We start from the raw sequence: 16,782 nt of genomic DNA, 5'->3' as shown, positions 1-16,782 counted from the left end.
ACATAGATCTTCAACAGATCAGCAGCTCCCTTTGCTACTGTCCCCATGACACAAGAATTAGGAAGGTGCTTGACCGAAACGAACCATGTCTGGCCTGATCCTGGTCAACCAGGTAGCATCTCAAGATCTTTGGTGGATGTCAACAAGGGCCCCTTCTCCAAAGAAGCAGCATTGTGGAACCAGAGTCTCCAGGGCACAGAAGTGGTAGGATACCCAAAATACTATTTAGCTGCCTTGACCTGGGTGGGTTTCCACACCAAGGGTCCATAATTCATGGTTTGGTGGGACTCCTTACTCCTTGATCAATGGCTTAAGGTAGGCAGCGTCTTCTTCCACCATACCGCCCTTCCCCCCAAAAATTATCCTAAATCACAGCTCCCTTCTTAAATACAAGCTAGCATTGGAAAAACAAAACATTCTCCACTTAGGTACCCCGAGGTTATCTTCTGCTTAGGGACCCCTGCCGTCACCACCACCCCTTTGGAGTAGACTAGAAACAGAACTCACACTCAATTATATGGATATAGGTTGTTCAGACCCCATTTTGAAAATCCAGCTGGGTGGGGAAACCACTGACTCCTTCCCAACTATGCCAAAGAACATCAAGATGGAGATATCTTGATGTTCTTTCATATGCCTTCTAGTTTTCCAGGGTAAATTCATGGTTTTCCAACAATTCACCATCATTTTCCTAACTTTGTCCTTCTCTGCATCTTATTGGAAACTGCCACTTAGGTGAGATGAGGAGGGGGTGCAGAAGTGAGATAGATAGATAGATAGATAGATAGATAGATAGATAGATAGATAGATGGATAGATATAATCATCTATGCATCATGCTATTATCTATTTATCATCTCTATCCATCTATCATCTGTCATTTATTCATCTATCCCTCTATCCATCTATATCATCTATATATCTATTCTATCATCTATCAGTCATACATGTTACCTTTCTGTCACTCTATAGATTTAATCCAATGACTATCTATATCTATCCATCCATCCATCCATCAATCTCTAGACAGTGGTACCTCTACTTAAGGACTTAATTCGTACCGCAACCAGGTTCTTAAATAGAAAAGTTTGTAAGTAGAAACAATTTTTCCAAAAGGAATCAATGTAAAAGGAAATAATGCATGCAAACCCACTAGGAAAGAAATAAAAGCTCGGAATTTGGGTGGGGGGAGGAGGATGAAGAAGAGGTGGAGGACAGTCGCTGCCGAAAGAAGAAGGTGAGGTGAGGAGAATCAAAAATATCCAAAACTTTAAGGCTTAAAATTAAAAAAGAGGGACTCTGGGACGGCGAGGAGGAGCACGCGCCTCCCATATCCCTGGCGCAAGGCTGCCTCCCATACACTGCGCCAGAGAGAGAAACCCAGGTGGGCAAGAGGGGGGAACCTCCCGCTCCTTTGACTGAAAGGCGGTTGCTGTTGCTACCTGCTTCCCCTTCCTTCCCATGCTGAAGGGCTGCCCTCTCCTCTTGCTTGCTCGATTTGTAGCTGGCACCTTTCCTTCACTGTGGTGACTCCTTGGTTTGGCTGAAGCCAATTTGATCCGGCCGGGGCAAAGCGCCTCCTTTTGCCTTTCCGCACCCAGACACTCTGGGAGACAACCGCTCTCAAGTTTTCTGGGAAATTTTTCCGGGCTCGGTTTCTTAAGTAAAAAATGGTTCTTAAGAAGAGGCAAAAAAAAATCTTGAACACCTGGTTCTTATCTAGATAAGTTCTTAAGTAGAGGCCTTCTTAGGTAGAGGTACCACTGTACATGTACTATCCCTTTCTTTCTATTCATCCAAGTTTATCATCCATCATCCCTCCATCCACCCTTCTATCCGTTCATCTCTCTATCCATCATCTGTCATCCATCCATCAGCTGGCTATAATCCATCCATCCATTTGTCCGTCCGTGGATCTCTCTCTATTTCGATCTCTGTCTGTCTGTCTGTCTACCTCCCATCCTACCATCCACCCATCCATCACTTGTCTACCTACCTATCTACATACCTACCACCCAGGAGTGGGTTCCTCTTACCTACTGTGCGCTGCGTGCGCAATGCAATGTTTTACTAGCGCATGCACGCCCCCTAGCGCAATTTTGCTTCTGGGCATGTGCAAAGAGATGGTTTTCCTTCTGCGCGTCCTTAGAGAGCCGAAAAATCCCGGAAAATTAGGAGGGAACAAAAGAAACAGACCAGGAAAGACCGCACCGGAGCCGTCGCACCAAAATTGCGTAATCGGCAGGCCAATATCAGAGCGGAGTAGGAAGGAACCCACCCCTGGTTCTAACTTATCTCGCCGCTGGTTTGCTTCCTGCCGCGCCACACATTGTGCGCTCCGTAACAACACAGGTACACAGGTGTATGTGCAGTGCCAGAAATTCAGTTTCTGCGCATGCAGAGAAGCCAAAACCAAAATGGTGGTGCCGTGGGAGCCATTAGAGTGGGGCGTGGCCAGTTCAGTGGGTGTGGCCAGCCAGCCAGCGCTCCTGGTTCAGCTGGTAGAGGAGAAATTCCCGCTACCTGTTCTGTTAGGACCAGTTCAAACTGGGAAAAAGCCACCTCCGCTACCACCTCTACGGGTATTATCTATCATCCATTCATCTCTCTGTCCGTCATCTCCCCCCCACCCTCCCCCATTTATTCATCCACTTCCCAGGTAGCCCACCACCCTAAGGAAAAAACTAAACAACCCATAGAAATCCTCAAAGTTTTCAGCTTGGTCTTGATCGTAACCTACCCAAATCCAGATGTTGCTCCTCTTTCCCCCACCCCGAGATGCAGGTGGGGGGAGAACAGAGATAAGGTCCACCTCTCCCCCCCACACCCGAGAAATACACACACATACACACACGCGCATACACACACACACAGAGATATACATACAGAGGTAGGACAACTCCAGAGTCGAATTGAGCACACGGAAGAAGAGGAGGAGGAGGAGGAAGAGGAAGAAGAGTTAGTCAGGAGGAAGAAGACGGCAACGGCTCTCAGGTCCTGGTGTACTTACATTCCCACCTCCAGGGACATGTTTAATATTGTCCTTTGATCCACATTTAGATTGGACGTGGGTGTAGTTCGCTTTTTTTGAAAGAATCTGCACCTGGAATATCAACAGAGATGGAAAGAAGGACACAAAGGGAAAAAGGACTGATTAGGTTTATCTCTCTCTCTCTGTCTCTGTCTCTTTCTCTCCTCTGCTGTCTCTCTCACTCGCTCTCTTCTCTCTTTATGTCTCTCTTCCTCTCTCTCTGTCTTTCTCTTCCTCTCTCCCTGTTTTCTCTTCTTTCTTTCTCCCTTTTTCTTTTCTCTTCCTCTCTTTCTTTCCCCCCTCTTTGTGTCTTCCTCTTCCTCTTTTCTCTTCATCTCTTTCCTTTTCCCTCTGTCTTTCTCTTCCTCTTTCTCCCTCTTTCTCTTCCTCTCTCTCTTTTTCCCTCTTTGTGTCTTTCTCTTCTTTCTCTTTCTCGTCCCCTCTTTTCTCTTCCTCTTTTTCCCTCTTTGTCTGTCTTTCTATTCTTCTCTCTTTCTCCCTCTGTGTCTTTCTCTTCTTTCTCTTTCTCCCTCTTTCTCTTCCTCTCTTTCTCCCTCTGTCTGTCTTTCTCTTCCTCTCTTTCTCCGTTTGTGTCTTTCTCTTCTTTCTCTTTCTCCCTCTTGGTCTTCCTCTCTTTCTCTTCCTCTCTTTCTCACTTTGTCTGTCTTTCTCTTCCTCTTTTCTCTTCCTCTCTCTCTTTTCCCCTCTTTGTCTGTCTTTCTCTTCCTTTCTTTCTCTTTTCTTCTTTCTCCCTTTGTGTCTTCCTCTTCCTCTCTGGCTTTCTCCGTCTGTCCTCTTCCTCTCTCTCTCTTTCTCCCTCTCTTAGTCTGTCTCTTCCTGCCTCTCTTCCCTTCTCTTTTTTCTTTCTCTTCCTAGCTCTCACTCTTCCTCCCTCTTTCTCTGTCTGTTTTCCTCTTCTTCTCTCTTTATGTCTGTTTCTCTTTTCTCTCCCTCTCTCTCTCTCTCACTCCCTCCCCCTTCCTCTGTCTCTCTTTTCTCTTCCTCCCTCCCTCCCGCTCTCTCCCTCGTTTTTCCTCTGTCACTGTCTCTCTCTTTCTCTGTCTCTCTTTCTCGCTCTTGGAGTCACACAACAAACGGAGGGACAAGACAGACAACAGTGCAAGTGGATGTTAGGGAGGACCAGACACGGACAGGGAAGAGATAGGGACAGGGGAAGGAGAGAAGGAAAAGGAGACAGGAAGGAAGAGAGGAGGAAGGAGATAAGCAGGAGAAGAGAAAAAATGAGGGAGTCAGGGAGTCAGTGAAGGAAATCAGAAGGATAAAGAAGAGGAGGAGACAAAAGGAAAAGAAGAAAAAATAAAGGAGCCACACAGTGAAGGAATGTAGGTAAGGAGGGGGAGAAAGAGAAGAGGAGGAGTGGTAGACAAGAGGAAGGATGAGAAAAAACAAAGGAACCATGAATTCAGCGAAGGAGAGGTGGAGGAGGAAAAGAAAGAGGAGGAGAAGACAAAGGAAACAACAGAAGAAAAAAGGATTCAGTGAAGAAAACCAGGAGAAGGAAGAGAATGAGAGAAGAAGAAGGAATTAAGAGGGGGAGGGGATGAAGGAGCTAGAGACCCAGTGAAGGAATGTGGGTACGGAGTAGGAAGCAAAGGAGTCAGCGAAGAAAAGGAGGAAGGAGGAGACAGAGGAAGAAGAGGAGAAAAAAAGGAGCCACGGACTCAGTGAAAAAAAAAAGGAGGATTAGTTAAAAGCAGCACGTCCTGCAAAGCAGCTCACTTAGGATGCACACACACCCCGCACCTCAAAAATGCTCTGGCTCTCTGCAAAGGGCCTCCCCCTCTCTAAGGGGGGGATCCTTAAGAAATCCTTTGGAAAGGAATCAAGTCTCTTGTGTGGGTTTCAGGAGCTGGTCATACATCGCCTGTTGGATACAAGTTAGCCAAAAAAGCATTTGACAGCTTAGTGTGGTAAATGTTTCTTTAAAGGCCTAACTACACACTATGCTGTCAAATGCCTTTTTGGCTAACTTGCATCCAAAAGACATCGTCTATTTAAACCCTGAGCATCCTGGCTAGGGAATTCTGGGAGTTATAATCCCACCACCACCATCTTCCTACAGGCCATGATAGAGAGACCTGGACTCGTAACCAGGTTTTTTTGGACTTAATAAAGTATACTTAATAAAGTATGGGATGAACAAGGCTGACATTACATCAGAACCAACAGCCAGAAGGACAGCAATGCCTTTCCTCTTCTTTCTGGATGAGGATCCCCAGCCTCCCAAACCCCTCAGCTCCTTCCCCAGCCAACTGCAAGACCTCTACTCAGAGACCCATGTTTGCCAGCAACGCTGCCCCCTCTGAAAAGCATCGTGCAGAAGCAGAGTGTCTCCGAAAAAAGACCCTGAGGTGAACTCAAGTCAGAGAGGAAGAAAAAGTGACTCAAAGGAGAAAGAGTGTAAGAAGATGGAAAAAATAAAAATCGAAGTAGTCCTCGACTTACGACCACAATTCCTGTTGTTAAGCAGGATGCCAGAGGAGGGAGTTTTGGCCCCAACTCAACAACCTCTCACCGCTTAGCCAACCATTATGAAATGAGCCGCACAGTATTTAAGGGAACTGGGCTCCCCCCACAGATGCTGCTGGTTGGAAAGTCCCCCCCTGGGACGCTGCCACTATACATACCAGTTGTTCAAGCGTCAGAATTTGGATCAAGTGTCTAGGGAGATTAAAGGCAAACTATGGCAAGTGGCTCTCTTTTTTGGTGCCACTGGAACTTCTGGGCGGTCGTTCAGGGAAAGGTCGTAAGCCAAGGACTACCAGGAGAAGAGAGTCTAGGAGAGGAGGCAGCTCTCTCCTCTCCCAAAGTGCCAGAAGTCAAAAAGAGGACTCACTTTCCCATTGGGTGACTTTGCAAGCCCCTCTTTTGTAGTGTTTGTTTTACTGGGAGAGGTTTTGTGAACCAGGTTGGAATCAGATTTTCGGAGAGTGGACTCTGCCTCTAGTCTGGCCTAAAACGGGAGGTAAAGTTAGGCGTTTTCAGATCATCAGAACTGCAAAATAAAACAAGCTGCTCGAGCCACAGCGAAGATCGCAGGGGGTCCTTGGACTTACGACTGCAAGGGGGGGGAGGGGACTGTTTCTGTGGCCAAGCGAGATGGTGGCGAAGAGCATCCCACACCACGACCTTTTCACCGGGGCTTTGAGGCGAATCCCTGGCTGTCGTTAAGCGAGTCACACGGCCGTTAAGCGAATCTGCCGTAACCCGTTCATGTGTGGCTTTGCGGGAGGTCGCAACTGTCGTAAATACATGCTAGTTCCAAAGCTCATGTGAGCATGGGGATGCTGTGGAGGAAGAGTGAGTCACACCGGTCATAGGTGTGGGGACTGTATTTTTCAGTGCTGCTTTAACTTTGGTCGCTAAATGAATGGTTGTAAGTCAAGGACTGCCTTTGCATCCACCTTGGCGAAGGTGGACATTTTTCCTATGTTTCAGGCAGTCCTGGACTTATTTAGTGACCGCTTGAAGCGATAACAGCAGTGGGGGAAAAGGGCTTATGACTGTTTCTTACACTTATGACTATGGCAGATATGGACATAGGATCAAAATTCAGATATCCTTGATCACCACCAGGGTTACTTCGCAAACTCATTCAAAACTAGAGAAAGGGGACATCAAACTAGGGTTTAAGGAAACCAGGCTGGCTCCCACCACATCCCCCCCCCCCCCCAAATGAAAGCAATCCAGGAAGGTTTGAGGAGATCATTTATAGGTGCCCACAAACAACCCAGCATTCGAAAAGCTTGATTTACACAAGAGGGACGTTTGCCACAACTCAACCGGGTGTTCTGACGGAAGAGTTGGGAATGACTGGGAGAAGACCAGGTAGGCTGGAGATGTTCCCACGAATAAGCCCTCTGCAGGGGCGGAGAAGTTGTGGCCCTCCAGAAAGTTATCGAGACGATAAAAGTTTCTCTCGGTTCCTCGGCCACCGAGCTGGTTAGCTGACCCCAGACCACCTTTGAGTTGAGATTCCCCTCTTCCGAGACCCACAGTGAACCTGTGTAGATCTCAAAAGACCACTCGACGAGAGTGGATCCTTCATATCTAGAGAGAGGTAACCTCCTCCTCTCTGTCTCTCTCTCTGTGTGTGTCTCTTTCTGTCTCTCCGTCTGTCTCTGTCTCTCATTTCTCTCTGTCTCTCTCTATCTCTCTATTTCTGTCTCTCTCTCTGTGTGTGTGTGTTTCTGTCTCTCTCCATCTGCCTGTCTCTCTGTCTCTATCTCTCTCTTTCTGTCTCTATTTCTCTGTCTCTCTTTGTCTCTTTCTCTGTCTGTCTTTCTGTTTTTCTTTGTCTTTGTCTCTCTCTCTGTCTATGTCTGTCTCTTTCTCTCTCTCTGTCTCTCTGTCTGTCTCTGTCTCTCTGTCTGTCTGTTTCTGTGTCTCTTTCTATCTCTGTCCCTGTTTCTGTATCTCTCTCTGTCTGTCTGTCTGTCTGTATCTCTGTCTCTCTCTCTCTATCAGTCTCTGTTTCTCTCTGTCTTTCTCTGTCTCTGCCCCCTCTCTATCTCTGTCTGTTTCTGTCTGTCTCTGCCCCCTCTCTATCTCTGTCTGTTTCTGTTTGTCTCTTTCCTTCTATCTATCTCTATCTGTCTCTCTCTCTGTTTCTGTCTCTATCTGTCTCTCTGTCTTTATCTATTTCTGTCTTTGTCTCTGTCTCTCTCTCTATCTCTCTCTCATGTCTCTGTCTCTCTATCACTATGTCTGTTTCTTTCTCTATCTATGTCTATCTCTCTGTTTCTGTCTCTATTTGTCTCTGTCTCCCTCTCTCTCATGCCTGTCTCTAAATCTCTGTTTCTGTCTCTTTTTCTATATATGTGTCTGTCTCTATCTGTCTGTCTCTCATGTCTCTGTCTCTCTATCTCTGTTTCTTTCTCTTTCTCTATATATGTGTCTATCTATCTCTCTCTCTTTCTGTCTCTGTTTCTGTCTCTGTCTGTCTGTCTGTCTCTCATGTCTCTGTCTTTCTATCTGTTTCTCTTTCTGTTTCTGTCTCTTTTTCTATATATGTGTCTGTCTCTATCTCTCTTTCTGTCTCTGTTTCTGTCTCTATCTGTCTGGCTGTCTCTCTCTCTCATGTCTCTGTCTCTCTATCTCTGTTTCTCTTTCTGTTTCTGTCTCTTTATATATGTGTCTATCTCTATCTTTATGTCTCTGTCTGTCTCTCTCTTTCTCCCCATGTGACCGACTAATTAATCTGCCCTCCATACTTCCAAACCAGGATGGTGGAACCCCTGCAAGTCTCCCGGGTTGAGGAGCCCCCTCTGAATCTCTTTGGATCGACCATGGTTCCCCTAGGAGAACAACTCACTTTTCCTCCGCCCGGCTGGTGCTTCATATTGTCGGTGGAGCCGATCTTTGACCGCACGTTCTTTAGGTCCTGGGTGGGGGTTGTGGTGGAGGGTCGGCTGGGCTGGGTGGTTTGGCTGGTTTTAGGGGCAGCCGCCTTGGGTAACATGGATGACTTCTTGCCTTCGGCCGTGACGCCCGCCGTCCCCATAGACCTGGAAGCCACGGGTTTCACTTTGGGACGGGTGCCCGCGAGGCTCAACGGTGCAGCAGTAGAGTTGGTGAAGGCTGGGGCACTCCTGGGACGGCTCGGCTCGGCTACAAGGAGGGAAGAGGAAGAGGAAGGTGAGGAGGACAGCAACGTCCCACGGAGGAAGGAAGACATTGGAGGAACGAATCCGAGCGGGCAATTACCTGTTGGTGACTTTGCCGGGACCTTCTTCGCATCGGCGGCTTTGCTTTCTGCCTTGACGGCTGCACAACGCAAGAGAGAACAATATTGGTTGACTTCCATCCTGCTTTTGATTATTATTATTATTATTGTTGTTGTTGTTGTTGTTGTTGTTGTTGTTATTGTTATTATACGGTTGTTGTTGTTGTTGTTGTTGTTATTATTATTATTATACAGTTCTACAGAGGAATCACTGAGTCTGTCATCTGCACCTCTGTAACTGTCTGGTTTGGTGCTGCAACCCAACAAGACTGACACAGACTTCAGAGGTGAATCAGAACTGCAGAACAAAACAATGGCTGCCAACCTGCCTTCCCTTGAGGACCTGTAGACTGCACAAGTCCAAAAGAGGGCGGGGAAAATATTGACTGACCCCTCGCATCCTGGACACAAACTGTTTCAACTCCTACCCTCAAAACGTCGCTACAGAGCCCTGCACACCAAGACAACTAGACACAAGAACAGTTTTTTTCCCGAAAGCCATCACTCTGCTAAACAAATAATTCCCTCAACACTGTCAGACTTTTTACTAAGTCTGCACTTCTATTTCTACTAGTTTTTTCTCACCCCGGATTGTGGGGGCAATATGCTGGTTCTGTTTTAAAAAAGTGCTATTGCTAACATGTTGTAAGCCGTCCTGAGTCTAAGGAGAAGGGCGGAATAAAAATTGAATGAATGAATGAATGAATGAATGAATGAATGAATGAATGAATGAATCCTTCCTATCACCCCCTTATCCTCCCACTTAGGACTGTATGACTGTAACTTGTTGCTTGTATCTTTAAGATTTTTATTAATATTGATTGTTTCTTCATTGCTTATTTGACCCCTATGACAATCGTTAAGGGTTGTACCACAAGATTCTTGACAAATGTATATTTTCTTTTATGTACACTGAGAGCATCTGCACCAAAGACATGGCCAATAAAAAATTCTATTCTATTTTATTCTAGTAGTAGTAGTAGTACTACTACTACTACACCACCAGAGAATAGTGATTTATTTTTTATTTTTTTCACTTTTTATTAGAAAAAAATTATTTACGTTACATATATATAAAATATATATGTAAAATATACCTTACATTCATTATTTGTTATTGTTTTTGTTTTTGTTATTGTTGTCATTATTATTATTGTTATTATTATCATTATTATTAATAGTAGTAGTAGTAGTAGTAGTAGTAATAGTAGTACTACACTGGAGACCAGCGATTTATTTTTATGTTTTCATTTATTTCATTAGAAAAATATTATTTACAAATATACATTGCATTCATTATCTATTATTATTGTTGTTTTGTTGCTGTTGTTATTAGTAGTAGTAAGTAGTAGTAATATTATTACTACTAATACAACTACACTGGAGAACAGCGATTTCTTTTTTTCTTTTAGAAAAAAATTTATTTACAAATATACAGTACATTCATAAATATGCATAAGTGAGAAAAAAGAAAAAAAGAAACACATGAAAATCTTTACATTAAAAACAAGAGAGATGACTTTACTCTCTCTTTACTAAGTTGTTTTTGCTTACATCTTTCCTAATTTTTGCAGTTTTTCGTATTGTTAGCATATGTAACTTTTCATATTAATTCCATTATAATAACGTTATTAGTTGTTAATAATCAATTGTATTAGAGAACAAATTATTAATAGTAATTAAATTAATTCATAATCCAATTGATATACCTCATCTTTCATTAGTAAACAATCATTTGATTCATTCTTTCCTGTGTATCTTCTATCATATTTCGTTGTCTTAAATCTGTGAATTGTTTTCAACTAACTTTTGGCCTCTGGATCCAAAAATAACCACAGTTTTTGTCTATCACATCAACTTTTTAAGCTATATGATACCCTCAAAAGTCACACAAATTGTGCATATAAAGGAAAATAAAGGAAAAACTTACCCAATGAACAAAGGAAATACGAAGGTGGGAGGAAGGGAGGGAGGGAGAGAGGGAGGAGACACAAAAGTGGGAAGAAGGAAGGAACAAATGAATAAAGGAGACATGAAGGTGGGAGGGAGGGAGGGAGGGAGGGAGGGAGGGAGGGAGGGAGGGAGGAAGGAAGGAAGGAAGGAAGGAAGGAAGGAAGGAAGGAAGGGAGACACAAAAGTGGGAAGAAAGAACGAAGGAGACAGAGGTGGGAAGAAGGAACAAATGAACGAAAGAGACACGACGGTGTGAGGAAGGAAGGAAGGAAGGAAGGAAGGAAGGAAGGAAGGAAGGAAGGAAGGAAGGAAGGAAGGGAGACACAAAAGTGGGAAGAAAGAACGAAGGAGACACAGAGGTGGGAAGAAGGAACAAATGAACGAAGGAGACACGACGGTGTGAGGAAGGAAGGAAGGAAGGAGACACAAAAGCAGGAAGAAGGAACGAAGGAGACAAAAGTGGGAAGAAGGAAGGAACAAACGAACAAAGGAGGCATGAATGAATGAATGAATGAATGAATGAATGAAGGAAGGAAGGAAGGGCTATTCTTTTGCAATTCCATTCTGCGTCAAACCCCATCCCCAATCCTGAGGGCCCCAGAGACCAACCCAACTCTCCACATAGCCTCCTTCAACCTCCAATGCCCTACTGAGACGGCCCCACCTCCCACCCCTCCGTCCATAAAAACGCCCCCTCCCCAGAATTTCCCAGGCTCCCCCAGGGACGACTCACTGGAGGGTTTCTTCTGGGTCAAACCAAGTGCAGTCCTCGGGCTGGACGACGTCTCAAGGGTGGCTGCTGTAGGCTTAGAAGTGGCTGAAGTGGTCCTCGCACTCAGCCGAGAAGAGCCCGCAGAAGGGGGCTTGGAAAGGGAGGTCTTCTTCTCTGGGATCTTAACACCGGCTGCCTAGTAAGTGTGGGGGGGGAACCACATCAGAACAAGAAGCGCATTCACGTTCTCCAAAAGTTCCTTCTGGTTGAGAGGCTTTAAACTACATAGAGTTGTGGGTGTGGTTTATCGTGTGGGAGTGGCTTGATATTCATGTGACCAGGTAGGAGGGGCTTAGCAGTCATGTGACCAGGTGGGAGGGGCTTGCCGACCAAGTTAAGTTTTCAAATAGGTGCTTGAACTCTTTTTCCAGTTGATTAAGTCCCATTATTTGAATAGCCACAAAAAGGACCAATGATAGACACCATTATTTGTTGAGGAGCACAGTCACATTCTAAGGTTTTGTGCTGAACCCACAAGATTCAGTAGGATAACAGATTAGGCAAGTAGCTCAATTTTTCTTTTCTTTTTTTAAAAATTAATATTTTTATTGATTTTTATAATATAAAACACACACACAACATATAACATGTAACATGTGCTCAGTGATTCCACCACCAGACAATCACTCATACCCCACCACCAGCTGGGGGTATTTCTTGTATAAATCATTTAAACCCAAGAGTGAAATATTTCTTTACATATTATAGAGTGATTCCAACTTGTTTCTTATAGCTTGGTCTCGGATCCCACTCGCCATATATCGTCTTACCTTGTCCCATCGCCCCATCAGCTGTTACAAATCAGTTTCATTCATCAAATTCATCCTTTTATCCATAATCTCAAATTGAATGTGGTCCACCATATACCTAGGCCAATTTTGCATTGTCCATTTTGTCGCGTCTTTCCACCCCAAGACTATTACCGCCTGAGCGCTTCCTATCGCTGCTTGTTTTATTTCTCTGTATTCTCCCATCTCACTACTTTTTACTAATACTGCCATTTCCTTAGTAATCGTCCATCTTATATTTAATATCCTATTAATATCCTCTTGCACTTTTTGCCAAAAGTTCTGCCCCACTGGGCATTCCCAGAGCATATGCATAAACACTCCTTTATCTTGGCACCCATGCCAACAGATACCTTTAACGTTCTGCTGAAAGTGTGCAAGTTGAACGGGTGTGTAATACCACTTATGTAATATTTTCCTTCTCATTTCCCTAGCTCTTGTATTCTTGATTTTCCTTATATTCTCTACTGTATTTTCCATCTCTTGCGCCTCTACTTGTATCTCATTCTGCCACCATTTAGTCAATCCTTGGGTCACATCCCCCTCTGACTTCACTAACATCTTATATATATTGCTTGCTTGCGCCTTGGTACCCTCAGTTTTTTCTCTTATTATTTTCTCTATTTCCTCTCCTCCCTAAATAGTGCTTCTTTATTCTCCCTTTCATTCAGATATTTACATATTGCATTTGTTTGTAACCATCTTCCCTTACCCAACCAACATTCTATACGGTTTCTACTTGGCCTTCCCTCCTTCTCATATAACTGTTCTATCTTAAGTTATCCTTCTTACCTTCAACTCTCCTATACCCCTATTTAAATTTATTTCATTATCTATTATTTATTACATAAATCAATGAGTTTTGATTTATATAATCCTATTTTCCCCTGCCATTTTTTTCAAATTTCCATAGTCCCTTTCATGGGACCTATTAGTTTATTTAAGTCGCTCCTATTCCACTTTATAAAGATTAATTCTCTATTCTTCATCCCGTTTATCTGTTTTTCCAGTTTCACCCATTTATTCTCGAATAATTGCAACTCCATTAATTTTTCAATTTGAAATGCTTCCCTATACACCTCCAAACAAGGAATTCCCCATCCACCCTCTTTTTTGTTCGCTATTAACCACTGTTTTCTTATTCTTGGTCTCTTATCTTCTTCAACCCAGTAATTAAGTTTTTTGTCCCACTCTCTAAACTTGGATGCTGATAGCCTCCCCCAGCAGTACCTGAAACAGATACATCATTTTGGGAATTATCATCATTTTCAAAGCTCTTATTTTAGAGATTCTCCTTATGACTTGTGGACTTCACCTCCCAGAATTCCTGAGCCATTCATGCTAGCTCAGGAATTCTGGGAGTTGAAGTCCACATCTCATAGAAGAGCCCACTTTGCTACCCCTGTTCTAGTCCAACCCCTGCTCAAGCAGCAGACATATGATGAAAGCTGTCTCTTATGCAGCCTCAGAAACTAGGGAGACTCTCTAATACACTGTTTTTCAACCAGTGTGCCACGGCACACTAGTGTACCGTTTGACATGGTCAGGTGTGCTGCGAAGCTCAGAGAGAAAAAGAAAGCAGGAGAGAAAGAAAGCAAGAGAGAGAGAAAGAAAGAAAGAGAGAGAGAGAAAGAGCGAGAGAAAGAGAGCAAGAGAGAGAGAGAAAGAAAGAGAGAGAGAAAGAGAACAAGAGAAAGAAAGCAAGAGAGAAAGAGAGAGAAAGAAAGCAATAGAGAGAAAAAGAGGGAGGGAAAGAGAGAGAAAGACATAGAGGGAGGTAGGGAGAGAGAGAGAGAAAGAGAGCAAAAAAGAGAGGAAGGACAGAAGAGAAAGAAAGAGGGATGGAGAGAGAAAGAAGGGAGAGAAAGAGCAAGGGAGAGAGAAATAGAGCGAAAGAGAGGAAGAGAGAGAGAATGTTTTTGTCCAAACTTTTTTTAGCCCTCCCCCTCCCCCCGATCAATGTGCCCCAGGGTTTCGTAAATGTAAAAAATGTGCCGCGGCTCAAAAAAGGTTGAAAACCACTGCTCTAATAAGTGTTTTCCTTCCCCCTTTATCTGCCCCTTCTTTAGCCAGCATATCTTCCCCCAAGACACCAGAGGTGTTTTCTACATACAATGGTCGCCCAGAAAGCAATGCACCACATTTTTTTTTCTCAGCCTAATGGTACGAATGCAAAACTTTCAATATATGTAATTTGAATGGTCAGCAGTGCGTGTGTAAATTTTGCTTTTCTTCAGACGGATAGTGTAGCTGCAGCAGTGTTTCAAAATGGCGTCTGTAAGTGACGCACGTTACAAGCAGCGTGTCCTCATTGAGTTTCTCACCGAGGAGAAAGAAACTGTTGGGAACATTCACAAATGTTTGTGTTTACAGTTTACGGAGAATCTGCAGTCGACAGAAGTACGGTTAGTCGCCGGGCACAGAGGGGGAGGCCATTGGAGGTGATTGGCACAGCGCAGAAATGGCTTCGTGGACAGAACAAGGAGTGGCACCGACAGGGCATCCACGCCCTTGTGTCTCGCTGGAGGAAGGCTATAAAACGGGACGGAGATTACGTGGAAAAACAGGGAGTGTAGAAGAAACATCCTTCTTTCTTGTGTGCAAGTTTCATTGTGTTCAATGGGGGGAAAACAATTTGGTGCATTACTTTCTGGGCGACCCCCGTACAGTGACTGCTATCTTGAATGTCTTATGAAGGGGGGGGGGGGGGAAGGACCCATTCCTGGCACCGTCTCCACCCCAGAAACTATCTGCAATTTCCAGGTGGCGTGAACACTTGCTTACCTTTATTCTAGACTCTTGGCGAGGTAAACTGGAGGGTTGTGTGACACCGGACGATGGGCGCTTGGTCGTGGGTGCCGCCACGGAGGGATTGGCGGTGGCGGCTTTTTTGCTTGTGCCCAGCGTGGCTGAACCCGGCCGCTTGGCGGGGGAAACACCAGGCATCCCGGGCTTGGCTTTTGTTGGGGTGGGTTTTGACCCCGCCCTGGCCAAAGGCTTGATATGGAAACATGCCCGCAAAGCCGAACAGAAAACAAAAAGAGACGACAAAGAGAGAGAGACGGAACGAAAAAAAGAAAAACAGAAAAGCCAGGCGTTGTAAACAAAAAGATTGAACATTAGGCAAAATATAAATAAATAAATAAATAAATAAATCCAGGCGCAACTCAAAGCCAATTCAGAATTAAAATAAGGGTGGCGTGATTCTGTTCTCTGAGATCGAAGGGAGAGCCGTGGAAATTTTTTAAAAATCGGGATTATCGGCTCTCTGAGGAACGGAAGGAAGTAAGGGTCAAAAGTCTGTAAAAGCACTTGTTCATTAACTGGGAGGGGCTGTGGTAACAACGTCAGCCAATGAATAAGCCATAGCAACTGAGTCAGCCAGTGGGAGCTAACCCCCATCTGAGTCTGTGCAGAGAATCGAAACTGAGAAGCTTAAGGCTGGGCGTGGCTCAGTCTGCACTCTCCTCTCTGTGTTTGCCTGCTCTGCTGAAATGAAACTACCTCTCCTGCTTGCTGTGTTTCAAAATGGTGCCTGTAAGTGACGTATGTCACAAGCAGCGTGAATTTCTCACTGCGGAGGAAGAAACTGTTGAGAACATTCACAATTTTTTTTTACCACACTGTGGGTGTGGCTTGCCAGCCATGTGACCAGGTGGGAGCGACTTGACGATCATGTGACCAGGGGGAATGGCTTAAATGTCATGTGACTGGCTTAAAGGTGGCCAACTTGACGTCACTCACGTCAAGGGTCTGGGTTAGGGTGCCTGGCCTCTCCTCGCCTCAAAGAGATGCAATTTCCCCCTCTACTTACTTTTACTGAGCATCCAAAATATACTGTTTAATTCTATGTATGTATATATGTATATACACACAGGCACATAAAAATACAAATTATCTACTATATAAAGTGTATGTACGCAGAAGCACGCACAGCTCTTCTAAAATTATACACATTCAACTTCATTTACTGCGATGGGATAAATATGCCTAGACCCCAGAAGGGGGCGGGGAAAAAATCAAAAAAATTTCTACTGGTCTACTGGTAGGAGGCCAGCACTAGAAGCCACCCCTGGGGGTCTATCCATATCCCAGCTACCAAGTTATGGATGTCCACCTCAACGCCATAAACTTCCAGAAGTCTTTCTCAACCTTGGGTAGTTTGAAGATGTATGGAAGATGTAGGGATTCCAGCCAGAGTGGACTTGGAAGTCCAGAACACCTTCGCCTTATCCAGGTTGAGACGGGCCGTTCTACGGGTTGCGAGCGTCTCCTTCTCAAGAGCCATCTCAAAGAACAGACCTTTAGCGCTAGCTTAGAAGAAGCAAGGTGGGGGGTGAAAACCAAGCCTATCAGAAGCAGGGAGCGTAGGAGGAGGATGCTCACCTTGGTCTTCTTCTCAGGACTCGGTGGAAGGTCCTTGCTGGGGGCTGGAAGGGCAGCTGCGTCTTCCGATGGTGGAACCTCAGCTGGTGCCTTCACCTCTTCTGCTT

At 44.7% G+C, this 16,782-nt stretch overlaps 1 protein-coding gene across 1 annotated transcript in view; it reads right to left on the bottom strand.

Moving 5' to 3' along the window:
- Window positions 1–16,782, bottom strand: part of LOC139153215 (microtubule-associated protein 2-like) — a 157,849-nt gene that overhangs the window by 17,720 nt on the left and 123,347 nt on the right. Inside the window, exons 13-19 of the mRNA XM_070726858.1 lie at window positions 16,676–16,776; window positions 15,074–15,286; window positions 11,463–11,637; window positions 8,758–8,817; window positions 8,366–8,661; window positions 5,888–6,004; window positions 3,010–3,102 (exon numbers count right to left, since the gene is read on the bottom strand). Coding sequence (XP_070582959.1) covers window positions 3,010–3,102; window positions 5,888–6,004; window positions 8,366–8,661; window positions 8,758–8,817; window positions 11,463–11,637; window positions 15,074–15,286; window positions 16,676–16,776 — 1,055 coding nt within the window. The remainder of the gene's footprint in view (window positions 1–3,009; window positions 3,103–5,887; window positions 6,005–8,365; window positions 8,662–8,757; window positions 8,818–11,462; window positions 11,638–15,073; window positions 15,287–16,675; window positions 16,777–16,782) is intronic.

The sequence above is a fragment of the Erythrolamprus reginae genome, chromosome Z (assembly GCF_031021105.1).
Source record: "Erythrolamprus reginae isolate rEryReg1 chromosome Z, rEryReg1.hap1, whole genome shotgun sequence".
Classification (NCBI taxonomy): domain Eukaryota; kingdom Metazoa; phylum Chordata; class Lepidosauria; order Squamata; family Dipsadidae; genus Erythrolamprus; species Erythrolamprus reginae.
The sequence above is the reverse complement of the archived record's forward strand: the minus strand, read 5'-3'. Positions and strand labels throughout refer to the sequence as shown.